The sequence below is a fragment of the Lontra canadensis genome, unplaced genomic scaffold, assembly GCF_010015895.1.
Source record: "Lontra canadensis isolate GAN:19392208 unplaced genomic scaffold, GSC_riverotter_1.0 scaffold20, whole genome shotgun sequence".
Lineage (NCBI taxonomy): Eukaryota > Metazoa > Chordata > Mammalia > Carnivora > Mustelidae > Lontra > Lontra canadensis.
Window position 1 is genome coordinate 19,617,077 of NW_022631014.1, and position 17,918 is coordinate 19,634,994.

A 17,918-nucleotide genomic window follows, 5' to 3' on the forward strand; every position below is an offset into this window, starting at 1 on the left:
TAGGGAGTCTGGGCAAAGCCTGGGTCAACAAGCTCAGGGACTTGGGACTATGCCTGGAACTTGACCAGCCCCCAGGAAGGAATAAGGTTCTCAGTTCACAGAATCTGTTCATGGCATTTGGGAAGCTTTAATCCGTACATTTGTTAGACAATAGTTTAGAATGGTTAGTCTATGTAATTTAGTTCGCACATCATTTAGTTCATAAACTGTCTACATACATGCTCAAGGTTCACAGATTAAAAATGTTTTGCCCTATATTAGAGACTGCTGAGAACAGCCAGGTTAATGATATTATCAAAGCCAAAGCAAACAAATATTCTCTCAGCCACTGCTGCCCTTATGACATTTTTAAGGAATTTTGTTTCCTTCTATTTAGGAAAGAGTCAAAAGAAATTCACCTGAGCTGTATTCCCCAAATAACTTTTTAAAATCAAAGATAACACAAGTTTTCTAGTAGTAAAAATACTATGCAAACTTAAAGAGAAAACTTTAAGAGAAATCCCATTTCCTCCATATCCCCCCACCTTCTAAATTATGTAACTCAATGTCTTTAGACATAAACTGTCCATAATCTTTTACAAATATAAAATCAGAGTCCTTTTTCAAAAACTTTTCTCTTCACTGCCATTAATTTTTTTAAATGAGTAACAATGGCATGTGACAGAACTGGTGGATATACAATTAACTACTTTCATTTAAAACTGAAGAAAGCATCAACCAACCTGGATTTACCATACATAGTGTATGAAATGTATAGACATCACTATTTCAATATAAAGCCAGGTGCTAATAATACAGATTGACCAACACTCTGAAATGACTTGCTATTTTCTAAAATAACTTTAGTAACAGACCTGGGGAGTTGTTGGTTCGCTTCCATTAACACTGTCGAGAGATTTCAGAGCTTGGATAGATGCATTCTAAGAAAAACAAAGAAACATCATAAAGAAAAGGAACAAAAAGCTAATTAAGCTTTTAAAACTGTGAAGAATAAAGACCAAGTACCAAGACCTATTAGACACATTTATCAAACAAAATTAGTTCATTTATTAGAATGTTTTCATGCAAGGCAAAACTAGTATGGTGAGTATTTAGAAAATTTATTTTGCTATAACATATGTAACTAAATAGCAAAGATTAGTATGTAGCAAAGTTTATTTTAAACTAATCACATATCTCTCCCCATTATGATGTCCCCAGTTTTGTCCCCCATGACAAAACTAACATCAGGGAATCAATCAGCAAACTTAATTCAAGGAGACAAGTAACTACCCAGAAAAAGAAGTAATGTCAAGTGTTCCCTATGATCAAATAATACCCAAAGTTATTTGGGCTAAGACCTGAAAAACATCTTTATAACAAGAAATGGAAATGCTTCATTCACCTGAAACCAGCAATCTAAATGAAATTATTATGGCAATTTTCAGAAAAATTTATAATTAAAAAATCTTCCACATATGAAAGCTTTTTGTTTTGTTCTCTTAGTATAATTAATGTTCTAAGTTAAGTGACATCCTACTGATCACCCCTTACTGGCATTGGTTTCATGGTAATGAATGAGATTCTTTGAGATTCTAAATTCTATACTGCATTCATAATACACTAACCAAAATTAGAGCTATACAAGTAGTTCATGATAAAATAACTTCTAAGTTTTAAACAAAGCATTAGAGCAAATACTAGCCACAATGTTTCAGTAAGTTGGTAGTTAAATTAGACATTTCCCATACATTTCCACAGTGGACCAAGGAAGGGTCAAATAACTGACCTTACTTATTCTTAAATATAAGTGGAAAAGGCACTTGGCTTTGCAAGTGTTCTCAAATTTTTGAACTCTCATTAGGTATTAGATACTAAGAAATTATTAATTTTCAGGTGTGATGAACATATTGTATTGTATATTTTTAGTCATTATCTTTTAGAAATAAATGCCAAAACATTTAGATGGAATAAGGTTTCTGAAATCTGCTAATAATCCCAACAGAGATGGAGACAGAGGAAGGGAGGTGTGCACGTGTGGGTGGGTGGCTAGAGGACCACAGCAGTACAATACTGCAATAAGATGGCCATGAGTTACTAACTGAGGATACTGGGGGATGAGAGAAAGTTCTTATACCACTATTACTACGATTTCCACTTTCAGTTTGGATTTTTCTCTAATATCAACTGAAATACCTTCTCCCTCTAATATAAAAAGAGTTTTGGGTGTGGAGTCTGCTTAAGATTCTCTTTCTCCCTCTCCCTTTGCTCCCCTTACCCCCTGCTTCTGTGCTTGCACGGGCGCGTGCGCTCGCGCGCGCTCTCTCTCTCTCTCTCTCTCTCTCTCGGCAAACAAACAAAAAAAGAGTCATCAAATTTTATCAGTCTAAGACATTTTCCTTTAAGTTACATAGAGGAGAAAAGTTAGGGGAACATAACTTTTATCTTCCTGTTCTCTGCCATTTCAAAGGATTTCAAGTTGCATATATGGCTATATTTGTGTAGCATGATAATTAATGCTTGCTGGCTCTAAAAATAAACTACACTATACACTATAAAATAAAAAACATACTTTATGGAGTTCAACAAGTCTTTCGGTCCATATGTTGAAAATTAATAAACAGTTAAATTATGGAGAAAGGAAATGAAATCGTTCCCTAAAATATTTTAAGTTAGGAGGAAGAGTGATTACAGAGTCCATATTCTAAGTTACTTGACACATGACTGTGGTCCATACAAAAAACTATTCTATAATTATCTGACCTATCACCCTATCAGAAAAACACACCTAACATTTAAAAACTCTCCCTCCCTGCATACGTATTTCAATATATGTATTATACCATATATTTAAATAAATGCAGAACAGTTAGAGAAAGCATTGGTTACGTCACCTTGTAAATTTAAATTACAAAACTGTACAAGCAAAATTAAAGATTTTGAAACTACCTGAAATGCCTTCTTCATTTCTGCCCAACAAATTCTCATTTACCTTTTAACTTTCAAATGCAACTTCTTTAATGAAGCTTCATACAGCTTAACTGAGGGCTAACATATTCCCTATGCCTATATTTTCTTCTATGAAGGTTTAATTCCTTTGTATTTCAAGCATGTGCCTCCATACTAAACTATAAACTCTTGGAGGGCAGGAATCCTGTATTTCGTCTTAGTCCCCAGGACTTAACTTCTGCCTGACTGGTGGTAGAAGTTCAGTATATGCTTGTCAAATCCTGTGCAGTTACTTCCTTCGGTATGAAAAGACTTCTGAAGTCCTTCTCCCAGAGAGAAGCTCAACACATGTCAATACTCAACTGTCACCAATACTTTCTCCTGAAGGCAATTCTAAGACAAGAGAAAAATTCTTCTAATCTAACATGCATTTAATTTAAAAGCACACACAGATTGCCTGTCAGATTTATCTTCAATTATGTTTTGTTCAATCTTTTGACAAGTATTTATTGACTGCTGAGCACTAAGCAATTTTTAGAATTTGGGGTCATTTTGCAAAAAACTGAATTAGCTAAAAGTCAACAGCTGATGAACTCATAAGTAGACCCTCACTTAATTTGTATTCCATTATAGGTTATGCTATGGTTTCCCTTTGTTACATGGAAAGAAGTTAAGTCTTTATCTGAACAAAATTCAAATAAGACTAATGAATACTTTAATCTACTTAAATTATTTTTAAGTAGTTCAAAAGCTTCTATTTTAAAAACATTAGCATTCCTCACAACAGAAGAGGTCCTTAAATTACTTTCATGTATATGGAAGTGGGCCTCAGAGAAGCTCTTTTTTTTTTTTAGTCTCTGTTATTATTACATGAAGTATAAAGTAATATCATTTTGTGTTTTTAAAGAAACTGATAAGTTATCTTTAACTGGAACTCCTGTCTCCTTCTCCCAACCAGTTTTGAAAATAGTGAGGTGTCACTTATAGCCAGAACGAAGGAGAAATCCTTTGCCCTAAGATCCAAGCTAGGACATCACTAAAACCCTCAGCTGCTTTCTTCTCTAAAACCAAGTTCATCTGAGTGGCTCAGATGGTCAAGTGTCTGCCTTTGGCTAAAGTCATGATCCCAGGGTCCTGGGATCAAGCCCCATGTTGGGCTCCCTGCTCAGCAAGGAGTCTACTTCTCCCTCTCCCTCTGCTCCCACCCCACTTATTCTCTCTCTCTCTCTCTCTCAAATAAATAAAATCTTAAAAAAAAAAAAAGTTCAGAATGTAATTCAGGATTGCTACTGACTATATGCAGACCAAGGTTTTCCTGGCTGCATGGATTAACTACAGAAATGTTCTAATTTCATCACAAGCTACTTAGTAAATTAAACCAATTCTCATCATTTAAAAAAACCTGAATCCCAATTCAGTCAGTGTCCAATGCAACAAAAAAAAAGCTATCCTTACTGGGCAATCAAACATATCTAAGTTTCCCTAAATTAAGAACTTAATAAGACACATATGAGGGCGCCTGGGTGGCTCAGTGGGTTAAGCCGCTGCCTTCAGCTCAGGTCATGGTCTCAGGGTCCTGGGATCGAGCCCCACATTGGGCTCTCTGCTCCGCAGGGAGCCTGCTTCCCTTCCTCTCTCTCTGCCTGCCTCTCTGCCTACTTGTGATCTCTCTCTCTCTCTCTGCCAAATAAATAAATCAATAAACAAATCTAAAAAAAAAAAAAAAAAAAAAAGACATATGAAAACAGTCCGCTTTCTCAAAGTGAAATTATATACAAGATTTAAAATTGTATGAATTCAGTCAACTGAAAAATAATGAGATAATTACTTCCTTTCAGATGTTTAATATATAGAAAACTGGTACTCTCCCAAAATAAGATGTAATTATTTGTTACAGTAGACTCTACCTACCTGCTCAATGTTGTTCAATTATGGATTTATATATAATTTTTTTTCTTAAAATGTGAGTCGCATCTTAAAATATTCTTGGCCTCCTACCAACAGTAAGACAGAGATTTCTAGCAATACATACCATGTTTCATTAATGTGCAAACATTCCCTTGAGAGAAAACTTAGAGTTTACACTAAGTTGAAGGTAGTCTTCACTACATTAATGAAAATAGTGTTATTTTGTTGTTGTTAAAAAGCTACCAGAAAACATACCAGCCATCAGAATTCAGCAATTCACTCTGATTTTTTAGAGCAGGGTTAGCAACAGGGCACTGAAGATGCTTTGAGAGACAGTCAGTGACAAGCAGCATGAGATTTGCCTCTAGAATTACCAAATTACTTTGCTTCCCCACAAAGGGAATGCAGAAAGCGGTGGAAGGACTCACCACACTGTCAGTCTGTGTTTTAGGCTGTTTGGAGGAATCCAAAGCAAAGATAGTATACTCAGAGAGAAAAGCAGGCTCTGCTATCATCCCGGCTAGTAGCTGTCTCATTCAGAGTAATAAGCAGAGGTATAAAAATAAAACAAATAATGAAAAACAGATCACAGTAAGGGCATGTTGCAAAGTGTTCTCTCCACAAGGCATACCCAACAGTATAATGACCTTGTACCTTGCACCACCACAACTGCTACCATCTCTCCACCCACAGAAATAACAAGTTGCTGGAAAGTTTAAGAATGGAGAGGAGTTGAGCCATTTAGAAACTCAAAGCCCAACTTTAACCAACTTGCTTACTGGCATACAAACGATATATGCAACAGCCACAGAAACACACCGCATGTCTGCCGATTTGGTTTAAGAGTCTAACCAGTAAAAACCATACATGGTAAAGAACACAAACCCTTAGCCCTTAATGTAACAAACACTGACCATTTTTATACATTCAAAAAGATAACAGTGAAAATAATGGTGAGGACAAAACACATAAAATTTTAAATAATCATTTATTTTGCACTTAGAAACAAAAATAGTTTTCTCCAAAATGTACAAAGGAAACTTTTGAAACTGAAATTCATATAACAAGTTCTAAGGATAAATTCTATTCTACTAATTATTTTAAATGTATTCTCTTCTGTCCCTCAGTCTTCAGAAACTATATACACCAAAATATTAATAATCATTATTAGATTTAGAAGAAATTATAATTAAAATGTACTTTCCAATATAAAACAGTTGAAATCTGCATAAGCTCTGTGATGTCACAGAGTTTACCAATGTCAATTCCCCTGTTTTGATAGCATACAATAGTTATACAAGAAAACTTCGGGAGAAAATGGGCAAAAGGTACACAGGTCCTCCCTTAAAAAAATTTTAAAACCCCCTGTGGATCTATGATTATTTCAAAACAAAAACTAAAAAGAAACTAATCTTCTGTAAATATTAACATAGCAGTTAATGTATATTATGTTACATATTATATATAAGAAAGAACTTATATCAGGAAATAAATGTTGCACAAGCTTAAGAACTTACACTTTTCATCTTAGTATGGTAGAGTTATGGATATGACTACAGAGACTCCACTAACTCTTCATCTGGTCCTAAAAGTTGAGTATTAGCGGTGTACTAAAATGTACTAGATGCCTATTTGGCTCTGGGCACTCATCTTATCCAAGTTTCCACTCTTGCTGAAAATCTGAATTCTCCTGGCAAACTCAGAAAAGTCATCCTTGAAATAAATGTGATTTTAAATGAAGGGCTATACAAATTCATTCTTCTTAGGCTTCCAAAATTAACATTTAAAATGAAGTCACTCTGTCCCACAACAAAATAATTTAAAATTTCACAGTAAAGAATATATTTGGAAAAAAACACAAAAGCTGATACCCAGTATAGAAAAACATATTGACCAAACATTTCAAAGAAAGATGGGCCAAACAACAATTTACACTCCTGCCCCTAGCCCAAGTAAAAGCCAAGTGTATCAAAATTCGTTTCCATCGACAGCTACCTCAAAACCTAAAAAGCCTTTCTTCCCTCTCACTGTCCTTGTCATTTGCTTCTTATGCCTATGAAAATCTTACACACATCAGTTCCCAAATATTCTCAAATTCTGTCTCAACTCCGTATCTCTCAAACTCTGTTGAAATTCTAATCCAAATCTATTAAGAACTTAATTCACCTCTTCTGTGGTCCTTAGGTGAAGCCATCAGTTGAACTAACACTGACTGAAGTTCTATGTCTAAACATTCATGAAGATACATAAAACTCCCATTAGATATCTGTTGAAGGCTTTTGATCTATCCTGCATGTCTCTTATTCTCCATATATACTTCTTTATCTCTATGAGTTTTCAGTGGAATTACTCAGTATTCTTTTTAAATACCCTAATTTTCCCATGAATTGGGACCTGTCTGAGTTTTAGTCTATGTTTTTATATCAAATTTTTTTTTTACTTCAAGGATTTCTAATTGGTTCTTTTTCATACCTACTAAATCTACTTTTGTTTTGGTCTGTTTTTCCCCTATAATTTTATCTTCTTTTTCAGAAAATTAATAATTCATGTATCTTATCAAAGATATTTGTTTTTAAAGTTTTTTCTAGACTACTCTACTAACTTGAATTTCATCTAGGATAAATTTATATTCCAATTCCTGTTTTTACTGACTGCCTTCCTAGCATTTGTTTTAGAATTTTCATTTACAGGTTCACTTTGAAGAAGGTATTATCTTTCTCCTTCCTTCTGTACTCATCTTTCTTTATCCAGTCAATCTGATTCCCTAGGCTCCAGTTTGAGTTTCCTGTCCTATGGCAATACAGGGGTTATCACGGACTCAGTCACAATAAGCCCAAGTGAGTTTGCTCCAGTTCTTGGTCATGAGGCCCTCCCCTAGGGAAAGGAGCTTCTCACAATGGGCCACAGAGAGCTCTAGGCAGCAGTTAGTGAAAGCTTTTCTCAACCTTTTTCATCCAGTGCTGGAGGTACCTGTTCAGCTCCTGGCTTGTAGCACTAAATGTGAAGGTCCTAGCCAGGGAAATGAGGAAGAAAATGTTATAAAAAGCAACCAGATTAAAGAAGATATAAAACGACCTCTGTTTACAGATGACAACATCTTATACATGGAAAATACTAAATACTCTACTAAATAACTATTAGAACCTAATAAATGAGTTCAGCAAGGATACAAGAGTAATAAATGAGTTCTGCAGGATTCAAGATCAACTGACAAAAAGCAACTTTACTTCTACAGAGTGACAATAAGAAACCAAAAATGAAATTAAGACAACAATCCTGTTTACAGTAATATCCAGAAGAATAAAATACTTGGAAATAAATTTAACAAAAGTAGTACAGACCTTATACTCTGAAAAGCATACATTTTTTTTAAATTAAAGAAGACCTAAATAAATGGAGGAGAAGAGGGAAAAAAGGGAGGAGGGGGAGGAGATAGAAAGCTTCCCAACCAATAAAAACTGATAAAGACAACACAAAAAGAAAAGTACAAACCACTCTCCTCACAAATAGAGCTGGGAGAAATATATAAAACGTAACTATCAAAGTGAGTACAGCAGGATAATAATAATGCAACCTATCAGCTGAGTTGATTTAAGGAATGAACAATTAAGCCAGTATTAGGAAACTTAATATTAGGCAGCCTATTAATATAATAATTATGCTTAATATTAGGCTTAATATTAGGAAGCCTATAACTCATATCCTATCATTAGACCAAAGGAAAAAACTATGAGAACCTAATAGATACCAAGGCAATTTGACATGGGTAAAAGACTTTCATTAACCAACAGAGGGTAGGGACAGGTGGCTTCCAATCTAATATCTAACAAAGTAAAAGCATACCAGCTTTGAAAGTCAATCTATTTAGGGGCAAAATTACTTCCAAACTTAAGAAGAAATATTTCCTACCCATTACTTTCAAGATACTTCTCAGTTATTTCCTAAAGAACAATGCCTATAGCCCTTAAATAGAATAAATCTATAAAATGTGCTTAAGACGTATCAAAAGCTGAGAGTGTCATAGAATAGTACGAACTAACTTGGAATGACAAAGACAACTAAAGAAGCAGTAATTTATTTCTGAAAGATGTGTCAGATCAAGAAGAATAAAAAATAGGGGCACCTGGCTGGCTCAGTCAGTGGAGTGTGCAACTCCTGATCTCAGGGTTATAAATTTAAGCCCCACCTTGGGTATAAAAAGAAAGAAGAAAAAGACGGGGAGGAAGAGGAAGAAGAAGTTGGAGGAAGAAGAAAAAGTGACATCTTTCTCAAAGTTTGGGAAAGCATTCCAATCCAAAGCAGCCTGACGTTTCACTATTTCTTCCCTTGCAATGTCACAATTAAAAACTTAGTGTGTGTGCTATCCAAGAGCTGATACGTACAGAAAGCGCCTTTCCATTTCTGTATAATAATAATCTTTTTTATGCGATACACAAATTATGAGTATTTCCATACTTCTGAATTCACTTGCTACTCACAAGAACCCTATGAGAGGAAATATTCATTATAACACAATTCTAAAGATGAGAAAGCTGAGGCTCTACGAAGTTAAAAGCAGTTATGTCCAAAGTCACAGAGCAAGTAAGGGATGATGTTCTGTGATCCCTCCACTGTTCCAGGCTATCTCTCTGCACATAGGGAAGCAAAGAAGCAAAAAAGCATAAGGTATTTATGAACACACTCTACTAAAGAGAAAGAATCCATCAATTAACCACAACTATTTATTTCTTTGCATCATTTTTTTTAGCAGAAGAAAGGATTCTAAGAAAATAAACTGATTTCTGGAATTTAATTTTAAAACAATACAAAAAAGTTGTGTAGATGAGTCCCTAGGATATGGATAAGAATGGACATGCCTAAACTATGAGGAAGTGTGTCCAAAAGACAGCAAATTAGAGAGCAGGGTAAGTGAAGATATCATTCCTTCTTTCAAAAGTTCAGCAGGTAAAAAGATAGACAGAAAACATCCCTAGGATCTTAGTCCACATAATGGTCCATCTATTTCCCTCCCTTCAGGTCCAGGGACCTCAGCAAAGCAAGCTGGGCAGGCCTTCCCATTTTCCATACATAGTTGCTCCCAGGAAGAACTTAATGAGCACCTACTATATGCAAACCACCATGCTAGGAGATTTACAAGCTGGTAAACCCCCACAAAACATGTATTATTATTTCCATTTACAAAGAGAAAACCCGAGTTGCTGAAAAGTTAACTTTCAAAGGTCCTTCAGCCAGACTGATCCAGAAGACTCCAAATACCATCCTCTCCTCAGTAGTCTATACCAGGTCTTACACCAAACAAATTACATAAACATATCTTCACGCTCTTAGAAAAATCATTAGATTCAGCCACAACAAGGAATGAAGTATGAAGCATGCTACAACATAGATAAACCTTCAAAACGTTATGCTAAAAGAGCCAAACACAAAAGGTCACAAATTATATGTTTCCATTTATATAAAATATCCAGAATAAGTGAATCCATAGAGGTATTAAGTAGATCAGTGGTCACCTGAGGCTGGAGGAGAGGGAGCATGGGGAGTAACTGCTTAATGAGTATGGGGGCTTTTTTGGGGGATAATGAAAATGTCACAGAACTAGAGAGATGTGATGAATGTACAACACTGTGAATATATTAAATACCACTTTGAAATTGTAAATGTTATGTTACAGGAATTTAATCTCAATTAAAAAAACATCATCACAGTGGAACAGAGGGCAGGAGGCTACGGTAGCTTCATCTGCCCTAGTCAGCCTTTCAATGATCCTACACTCTCTACTGCTCTAAAGCATCCAGCTCTAGAGGGGCAAAAAAGATTCATCTCAAGCAACAAAAAGGGAAAGATAACAAGGTTATCTTTGTTGAAGATAACAAGGCTATGTCCAAGATCACCAGAAGAAAGAGGATGACCAACAAGCCATTTGCACAGGATGAGAGAATGCCAGAGCTCTGCAGACTTTAGGGTCAGTGCAAATCAGTCTGTTCTCCTTTGCCTTCAATGACTGAACCATAGAGATGATTTTTTATACCCTTGTAAGGAAGCCTGCAACCAAAGACAGACTTGTTTAGATTTACATATAATATTTACCAACACAGGAAAACAGACATTTTAGGAGGTATATAAAACCTTTAATTATCCAGGAAATTGTGTAAATGAAACCATCTACTTCTGAAGCATTCTCGATAACAAAGACTACTTACCTACAGGAGAGATGGACAAATATTTATATTCTGAGTTAAACTTCCACATTTTGCTAAAAAGAAACATTGTAACATATAAAACAGAAAGTTGGGAACTTCTATATCAGAGATTTAACAAAATAAAAAACCCAGGGAGTGGGAAGATGACTAAGAAGGCAATTACGTAATGCCCATTTAATCAATAACTTAATTATAAAATTAGGAAGTCCTTAAATTTTATAAAAATAAACAGAATTGACCATTACATTGGTCAAAAATAGCTTTTAGAGTTGTCAGAAAACACTTCAAAAGCAAGGAGATGAAGGGATGATGCTGCTCTTTCACTCAGAAACCACTTCTTAAGTTAAATCTAGGAAGCACAGGATCTTTAGGACTGAAATTTGGGAATCTGGGAAGAAATAAAAAAATAACCTTCAGCTTACTTAAGCCTATTGTTAAAGAATATTCAAATCATCCCTTTCAAAAAGGATTATTTTGTAAAGATATAGTCATTTAAAATGTTTTAAAGCATCCTCGATGAAATAAATTTTTTTTAAAGATTTTATTTATTTATTTGACAGAGAGAGAGATCACAAGTAGGCAGAGAGGAAGGCAGAGAGAGGGAAACAGGCTCCCTGATGAGCAGAGAGCCAGATGTGGGACTCGATCCCAGGACCCTGAGATCATTACCTGAACCGAAGTCAGCGGCTTAACCCACTGAGCCACCCAGGCACCCATAAATATTTCTTTAAAAGCATAGTAGGGATTCCTGGCTGGCTCAGTCGGAAAAACATGTGACTTAGGATCATGAGTTCAAGCCCCACGCTGGGTGTAGAGATTGCTTACATAAATAAAAAAGTTTTAAAGATATATAAAAAGTTAAAAAGCAATAGTAGCAATCAATAAGTTATTTTCAGGGTTTCAACTGTATTGTGTATAAACCAATATACTATAAAATCAACCAATATACTAAGTATAGTAATGATGCTGTCAACACTATTTGCCAAAATGGTTCTACTCAGTACTGCAACTTTCATTCAAAATGGTTACATGTATAAACTAAGCTCAACAGCATTAAATTTGAGATCACAAAGTTAAAGAGATGTAATACTGCAAGGGATCCACAAGAAAATGATATCCCACAGAAAGTATGCATATACTTCATACTTTAAACAACTTTGTCAGATCATTTAAATCTATACACCAAGAACACAGTATATTATGCCATTGACTTTGAATGCAAAAACTATACTGTGAAATACTTATTTTGCTATCAACATCTACTATAAAAAAGTTTAAAATGGGGTGCCTGGGTGGCTCAGTCAGTTAAGCATCTGCCTTCAGCTCAGGTCATGATCCCAGGGTCCTGGGATTAAGCCCCATGTCGCTTCTCCCACTCCCCCTGCTTGAATTTCCTCTTTAGGCTATCTCTCTGTCAAATAAATAAATAAAATCTTTAAAAAAAAAAAAAGTTTAAAATCTTTTTAACGTAACCTTAGAAAACATTTAAAAATAAAGTAACCTTCATCAAAACAACATGGAAATACCTCTCAAATTTTTAAATTTGAAATCCATCCTATAACCCAGCAATCCCATTCCTAGGATTCTATCTTCCAGAAGAACATCATTATAAATGTTTATGTACAATGCTCAGTACAGTAGTGCTTATAATACTGAAAAGATTATAAAATTTAATTTAGAATACTGAGACTCTCTCCAAACTATTCTACAGAATCAATACAATCCCACTCAAAATCTCCACAGGTTTGTTTTGTTGTTGTCATTGTCTGTGTTTCATTTTGTTATTGAGTTTGTTTTTGTGAGACTTGAAAATCTAATTCTAAAATTTATAAGGAATTTATATGGAAAGAAATCAGAATAACCAAGACATTCAAGAAGAACAAGGTGAAAGTGCTACGGACTGAATGTGTCCCCCAAAATTCACATATTGAAGACCTAGCCCTCAATGTGATGTTATTTGGAGGCAAACTTTGGGAGGTAATTAACTAGAGAAGGTCAAGAGAATGGGGCTTTCATGATGGGATTAGTACCCTTAAAAAAGAGAAAGAGACAGGAGAATTGCCTTCCCCCTACTCCCACCCTAAGGAGTACGTAGGTACCAAGAAGGGCCATGCTAGGACATAATGAGAAGATAGCTACCTGCAAATCAATAGAGAGCACTCACCAGACAGCCAATCTGCTGGCATCTTGACCCTGGACTGCCCAGCCTCCAGAACTATGAGAAACAAATGTCTGCTGTTTAAGCCACTAGTCTATGGAATTTTGTTAAAGCAGCCCAAACTGACCAAGACAGGAAAGACCAGCTCTAGGGAAGACAACATTTAATATAAAACAACTGGTATTAAGACAGTGTGGTATCAGATCAAAGACAGACAAAGCAAACCAGGGAAGAGAATAGAGCCCAGATACAAATCTATGCAAATACAGACACTAATTTCTAAAAAAAGGCAGCACAGTAGATCAATGTGAGAAAAATGGGACAACTGGATAGCCATACAGATGGGTGGTGGGTGGGGAGGAGACACAGACTTGATTCCTACCTCACACCATGCTGAAAAAAAATCAGTTCCAAATGGAATGTAGACTGAAATGTGAAAAGTGAAACAGGATATGGGAGAATGAGCAAAATGAGCATGAAAGAGAGCAAGAGGTATAGGCTTCCCATTACGGAATGATTAGGTCACAGGAATAAAAAGTACAGCATAGAGAATATAATCAAAGATACTGTAATAGCATTGTATGGTGAGAGATGGCAGCCACACTTTCGGTGAGCACAATATAACTTACAGACTTGTCAAATCACTATGTTGCACACCATACCCCAACTTAAAAAAATTATTTTTGAAAAGTAAAACAGGAAAATACTCTCAGGGTAAGAAAAGAATTTTTTAATAAGAAATAAAAACACTAGCCAGAAAATAAAATATTAATAAATTATAATACATTAAAACTAAGAATTTCAGTTCATCTAAGGACACGATTAAGAAAATAAAAGGGCAAGCCACAGGGCAGAAGAAGATATCTGCTAGGCATATATCCAACAAAAAACTCCTTCCATATATGTTAACTGGAATTTAAATAAAAACTTGAAACAAAAAAGAAGAAGAAGAAGAAGAAACATCAAGACGCTGAAAAAAAAACTTCTCATTACAAGGAAAAAAATGTGTAACTACGTATGATGATGAATGGTAACTAGACCTGTGATCATTTCAGTGTTTTCAAATATCATATCACTATATTGTACACAAGAAATTAATGTTATATGCCAATTATGCCTCATTAAAAAAAAAACCCATCCACAATATATAAAAAAGAGCCACAAATCAATAAAAGACAAACCAAGAGAAAAATGAGCAAAACACATGAAGAAGCACTTCACAAAAAAAGATATCAAATGGCCAATACACAGATGAAAAGTGCTCAGTCTCATTAGTCATCAGAGAAATGTGACTTAAAGCTACAATAAGAGAGCACTACACACCCATGAGAATGGCTGAAATTAAAAAAGACTAGCAAGAATGTAGAGCACCAACAACTTTCAGAAACTCCTGGGGGCAAGGTAAAGTTCTACAACTATTCTGAAAAACAATGGGCCTTATCTTCTAAGTGCTAAAATTCTACATACCTTTTGACCCAGTGTTCCACTGCTAGGTACAAACTAAAAGAAATGCAGGTACATGTGGACCAAAAGAAACGTATAATGATGTTCACAGCAGCCTAATTTATAACCCCAAACTGTAAATAATGAAAATGGTTAATGTTTACAACAGAAAGCATACTTAAATGGTACTATAAAAAAAGGAAAGAAATACCAAAGGTCAGGATGATAATAATCTTTTTGGGGGGAAGAAGACAGCGCTATAATGTTGGCAGTGTCCCTTCTGGAACCTCAGTGGCGGTTATGGGAGGGTTCCTTCATAATAATTCTGTGATTTGTAAATTTTTGTTTTACTCTCTTCTGAACCTATATCACAGTTCACAGCAAGAAAAAGAAGATGGAAAAAAATCTAATCTGAGCTATGGGCCTACCTGCAAATCACAAAAAATCAGTTAAGTTCAGATTCCAATTAATAGCTTGAAAATACAGAACTTTTCCCTATATGATGCTTGTTAAATAAATTATTATCAAATTATTATAAACCTCAAATATTAAAGATAGAGCATATTATCCTTTCAAATTGAGATTCTCAAAGAAAACATAAAAGCAAAGCTACTATTTACAAAGAAACAATTATGTTATTAATAAAAATACCTAGCAATTAAAAATTGACCTGTCAAAATAATTTTCCATTTTGTTATCAACAGTAGACTGCATTTTAGATTAATAAGCTTCTTGTAAGAGGTTTATTAAAGAAGAAATTCCAAACATACCTCTCTATTGGGTGTACCTTCATCAAGTTGTTCTGTAAATGAAGATGTCCTGCTCCTGGTTCTTGTTGGTGTTGAAGAATTGGAGGGAGCCTAGATTAATAAATTATTGCACAAATTAGAAAGACTACATGGGACTATGTATTGTGTAGTCTTTCTCTCAATTCATGCCCAAAGAACCCCATGAAAGAAAGGAAAAAAACAAATACATGAAAAAGCAAATAATACCTAAAACAATCAACTGTCAGACCTAGGCTGCCTATGGGTCCTTGGTCTGACTCTACCACTAACCAGAACTGTGACCTTAGCTAAACTAACTTTCTGAGGGCTATGTGTCCTCATATATAAAATAAGGTTGTGTTATTAACACAAGATGATAACATTAGGGGAAAGTAAAACCAGCTGAGGAGTATATGAAAACTCTTTGTACGATTCTGGCAACTTGCTTATAAATCATGTGCTTATAAATCAAAATTCAAAGTTCATGAAAAAAATAAGGTTGTCAATTCAACCTTTAAAGTGCCTTCCAGTGGTGCCTGGGTGGCTCAGATGGTTAAGTGTCCTTCGGCTCAGGTCATGATCTCCAGGTCCTGGGATCCAGCCCCGTGCAGGGCTCCCCGCTCAGCAGGGAGTCTGCTTCTCCTTTCCCTCTGCCTCTCCCCCTGTTTGTGCTCTCTCTCTCAATCTCTCTCTCTCTCAAATGAATAAATAAAATCTTTAAAAAATTTTAAAAATAAAGTGTCTTTCAGCTCTAATATTCAATACTATGTAATGCACAAGTAAATACCTCTCTAGTCAAGGGCCTTGCTTTAAGTCTACTTGGCACACCATAGCTGGATCCTAAGATGCCAATCCATTTAGTTCTGTAAAGGAGAGCCTGACTCCTATAATTTTCAGTACCAAAAGTCCTCAGGAAAAAGGGCCCAAAATGTGAACCAGAAGGTTGAAGTCTACTCTAATGTGAACTAAAAAAAAGTCCTAAAAGTATAAAGCCAAAACTTTAAGACTCTCCCTCACCCACAATAAAATAGATCTGAACTCATCTACACATAGAAATAAGTCTTGATATCTTACCCTTTTGTAGTCTGCAAAGCTCTACATCAATAAAAGGATTTAATAAATACTTGCTAAGTAAATGAGTGAATGAATGTGAGCACATACTATTGTGGCTAGGCTGGAACAAAGAGGTCATCAGGAAGAGTGTACACACATTCACATACATACATACACATATAAACATATTTACTTTACAATAAGTACAACATTTCAAATTAAAATAGATGTTTCATAAGCAGTATTGGGACAAATGGCCATCCATATGGGGGTAGAGACACCAACCAGATCCTCACTTCATACTCAAGCTGTATTAAAGATTTAATTTTTTAAATGTTTATTTAAATTCCAGTTAGTGAAAAAATAAACAAATAAATAAATTCCAGTTAGTGAACATACAGTGTAGTATTAGTTTCAGGTATATCACCCAGTGCTCATCACAAGTGTACTCCTTAATCCCCATTACCTATTTAACTCATGATTTTTAAAAATTGAAATATAAAAGAAGATATGAGAGTTTATTTCTACAATCACTGAGTGGGAAAGAGACTTTTCCGTCAAAACCAGAAATCAAAAGGAACAGTTTAATTGGAGGGAGGGAGGAAAATATCAACAAAATAATGACAAAAATTTAATAACCTTTTTTTTTCTAAACAGCTCTTGTAACTCCGTAAATTATAACTCAGAAAACTGACTAAGTCACTATCCCTCTCATCTAGGGTAGGTGACCTGAGCTCCACCAATGAATATACCCACATGAGACTCTGAGTCACAAATAAGGGATGTGAGAAAATAGACACAATTTTAAAGTTCATCATCTGGTGAGCACAGAGACAAAGCTTTATGCAGCTGTGCAGGGGAATTATTGATTCAGCTTTCCAGATACCAGGAAAGGGCTACTTTTAGACAGTGATCACCCAATCACTTGAAAAATATATCCCCACTTTAAGTATTTACAATCTTTACACTTTGGCTTTCATGCAAGCCTAATCCGTAACTGAGAAGCTCATCAGCTCTGGATTAACTAGCAAAATCAAATGTTGGAGCGTGCGAAGTTGAAGAATAGGCAGGTCATAAAACACAGTGTCTTCAGAAAAGTAGTGCCACCTGGCAAGTCTGGACTGATGGCTGGTACGTCTTGCCCTGGAGTTGCAAGAGTAAGGATCACATATATTACATATGACTGTAAAATACAAAACATGCATAAAAACAACTGTACTTGATCATTTATTGGAAGGCCCTGGATCTTTAATAGGCTATCCTCACTTCAAAATATAAAGGGATTTAGATTCTGCCAAACTAAACTTGGTCTAATTAATTCTCATAGCCAAGAGAAATCTAGACAGGTTTCTAAGCTATTTGTCATAATTAATATCTTTGTTGTCCATGAAAAAATTATAAACTAACCACTGGCCTCAATTTCAGTATAGGAAAAACCGTATTAGTCACTATGGTAGGCAG

The 17,918-nt window shown here is 35.2% G+C and overlaps 1 protein-coding gene across 7 annotated transcripts in view; it reads right to left on the reverse strand.

Annotated features, from left to right (window-relative positions):
• The window catches only part of GOLGA4 (golgin A4), a 121,485-nt gene that overhangs the window by 89,680 nt on the left and 13,887 nt on the right, over positions 1-17,918 (reverse strand). For 4 of the 7 annotated variants that reach the window (XM_032861224.1, XM_032861223.1, XM_032861222.1 and 1 more), the window contains exons 2-4: positions 15,408-15,497; positions 5,265-5,363; positions 855-920 (exon numbers count right to left, since the gene is read on the reverse strand). In XM_032861224.1, coding sequence (XP_032717115.1) covers positions 855-920; positions 5,265-5,363; positions 15,408-15,497 — 255 coding nt within the window. The remainder of the gene's footprint in view (positions 1-854; positions 921-5,264; positions 5,364-15,407; positions 15,498-17,918) is intronic. The other 3 variants (XM_032861225.1, XM_032861227.1, XM_032861226.1) reach the window with 2 other exon arrangements.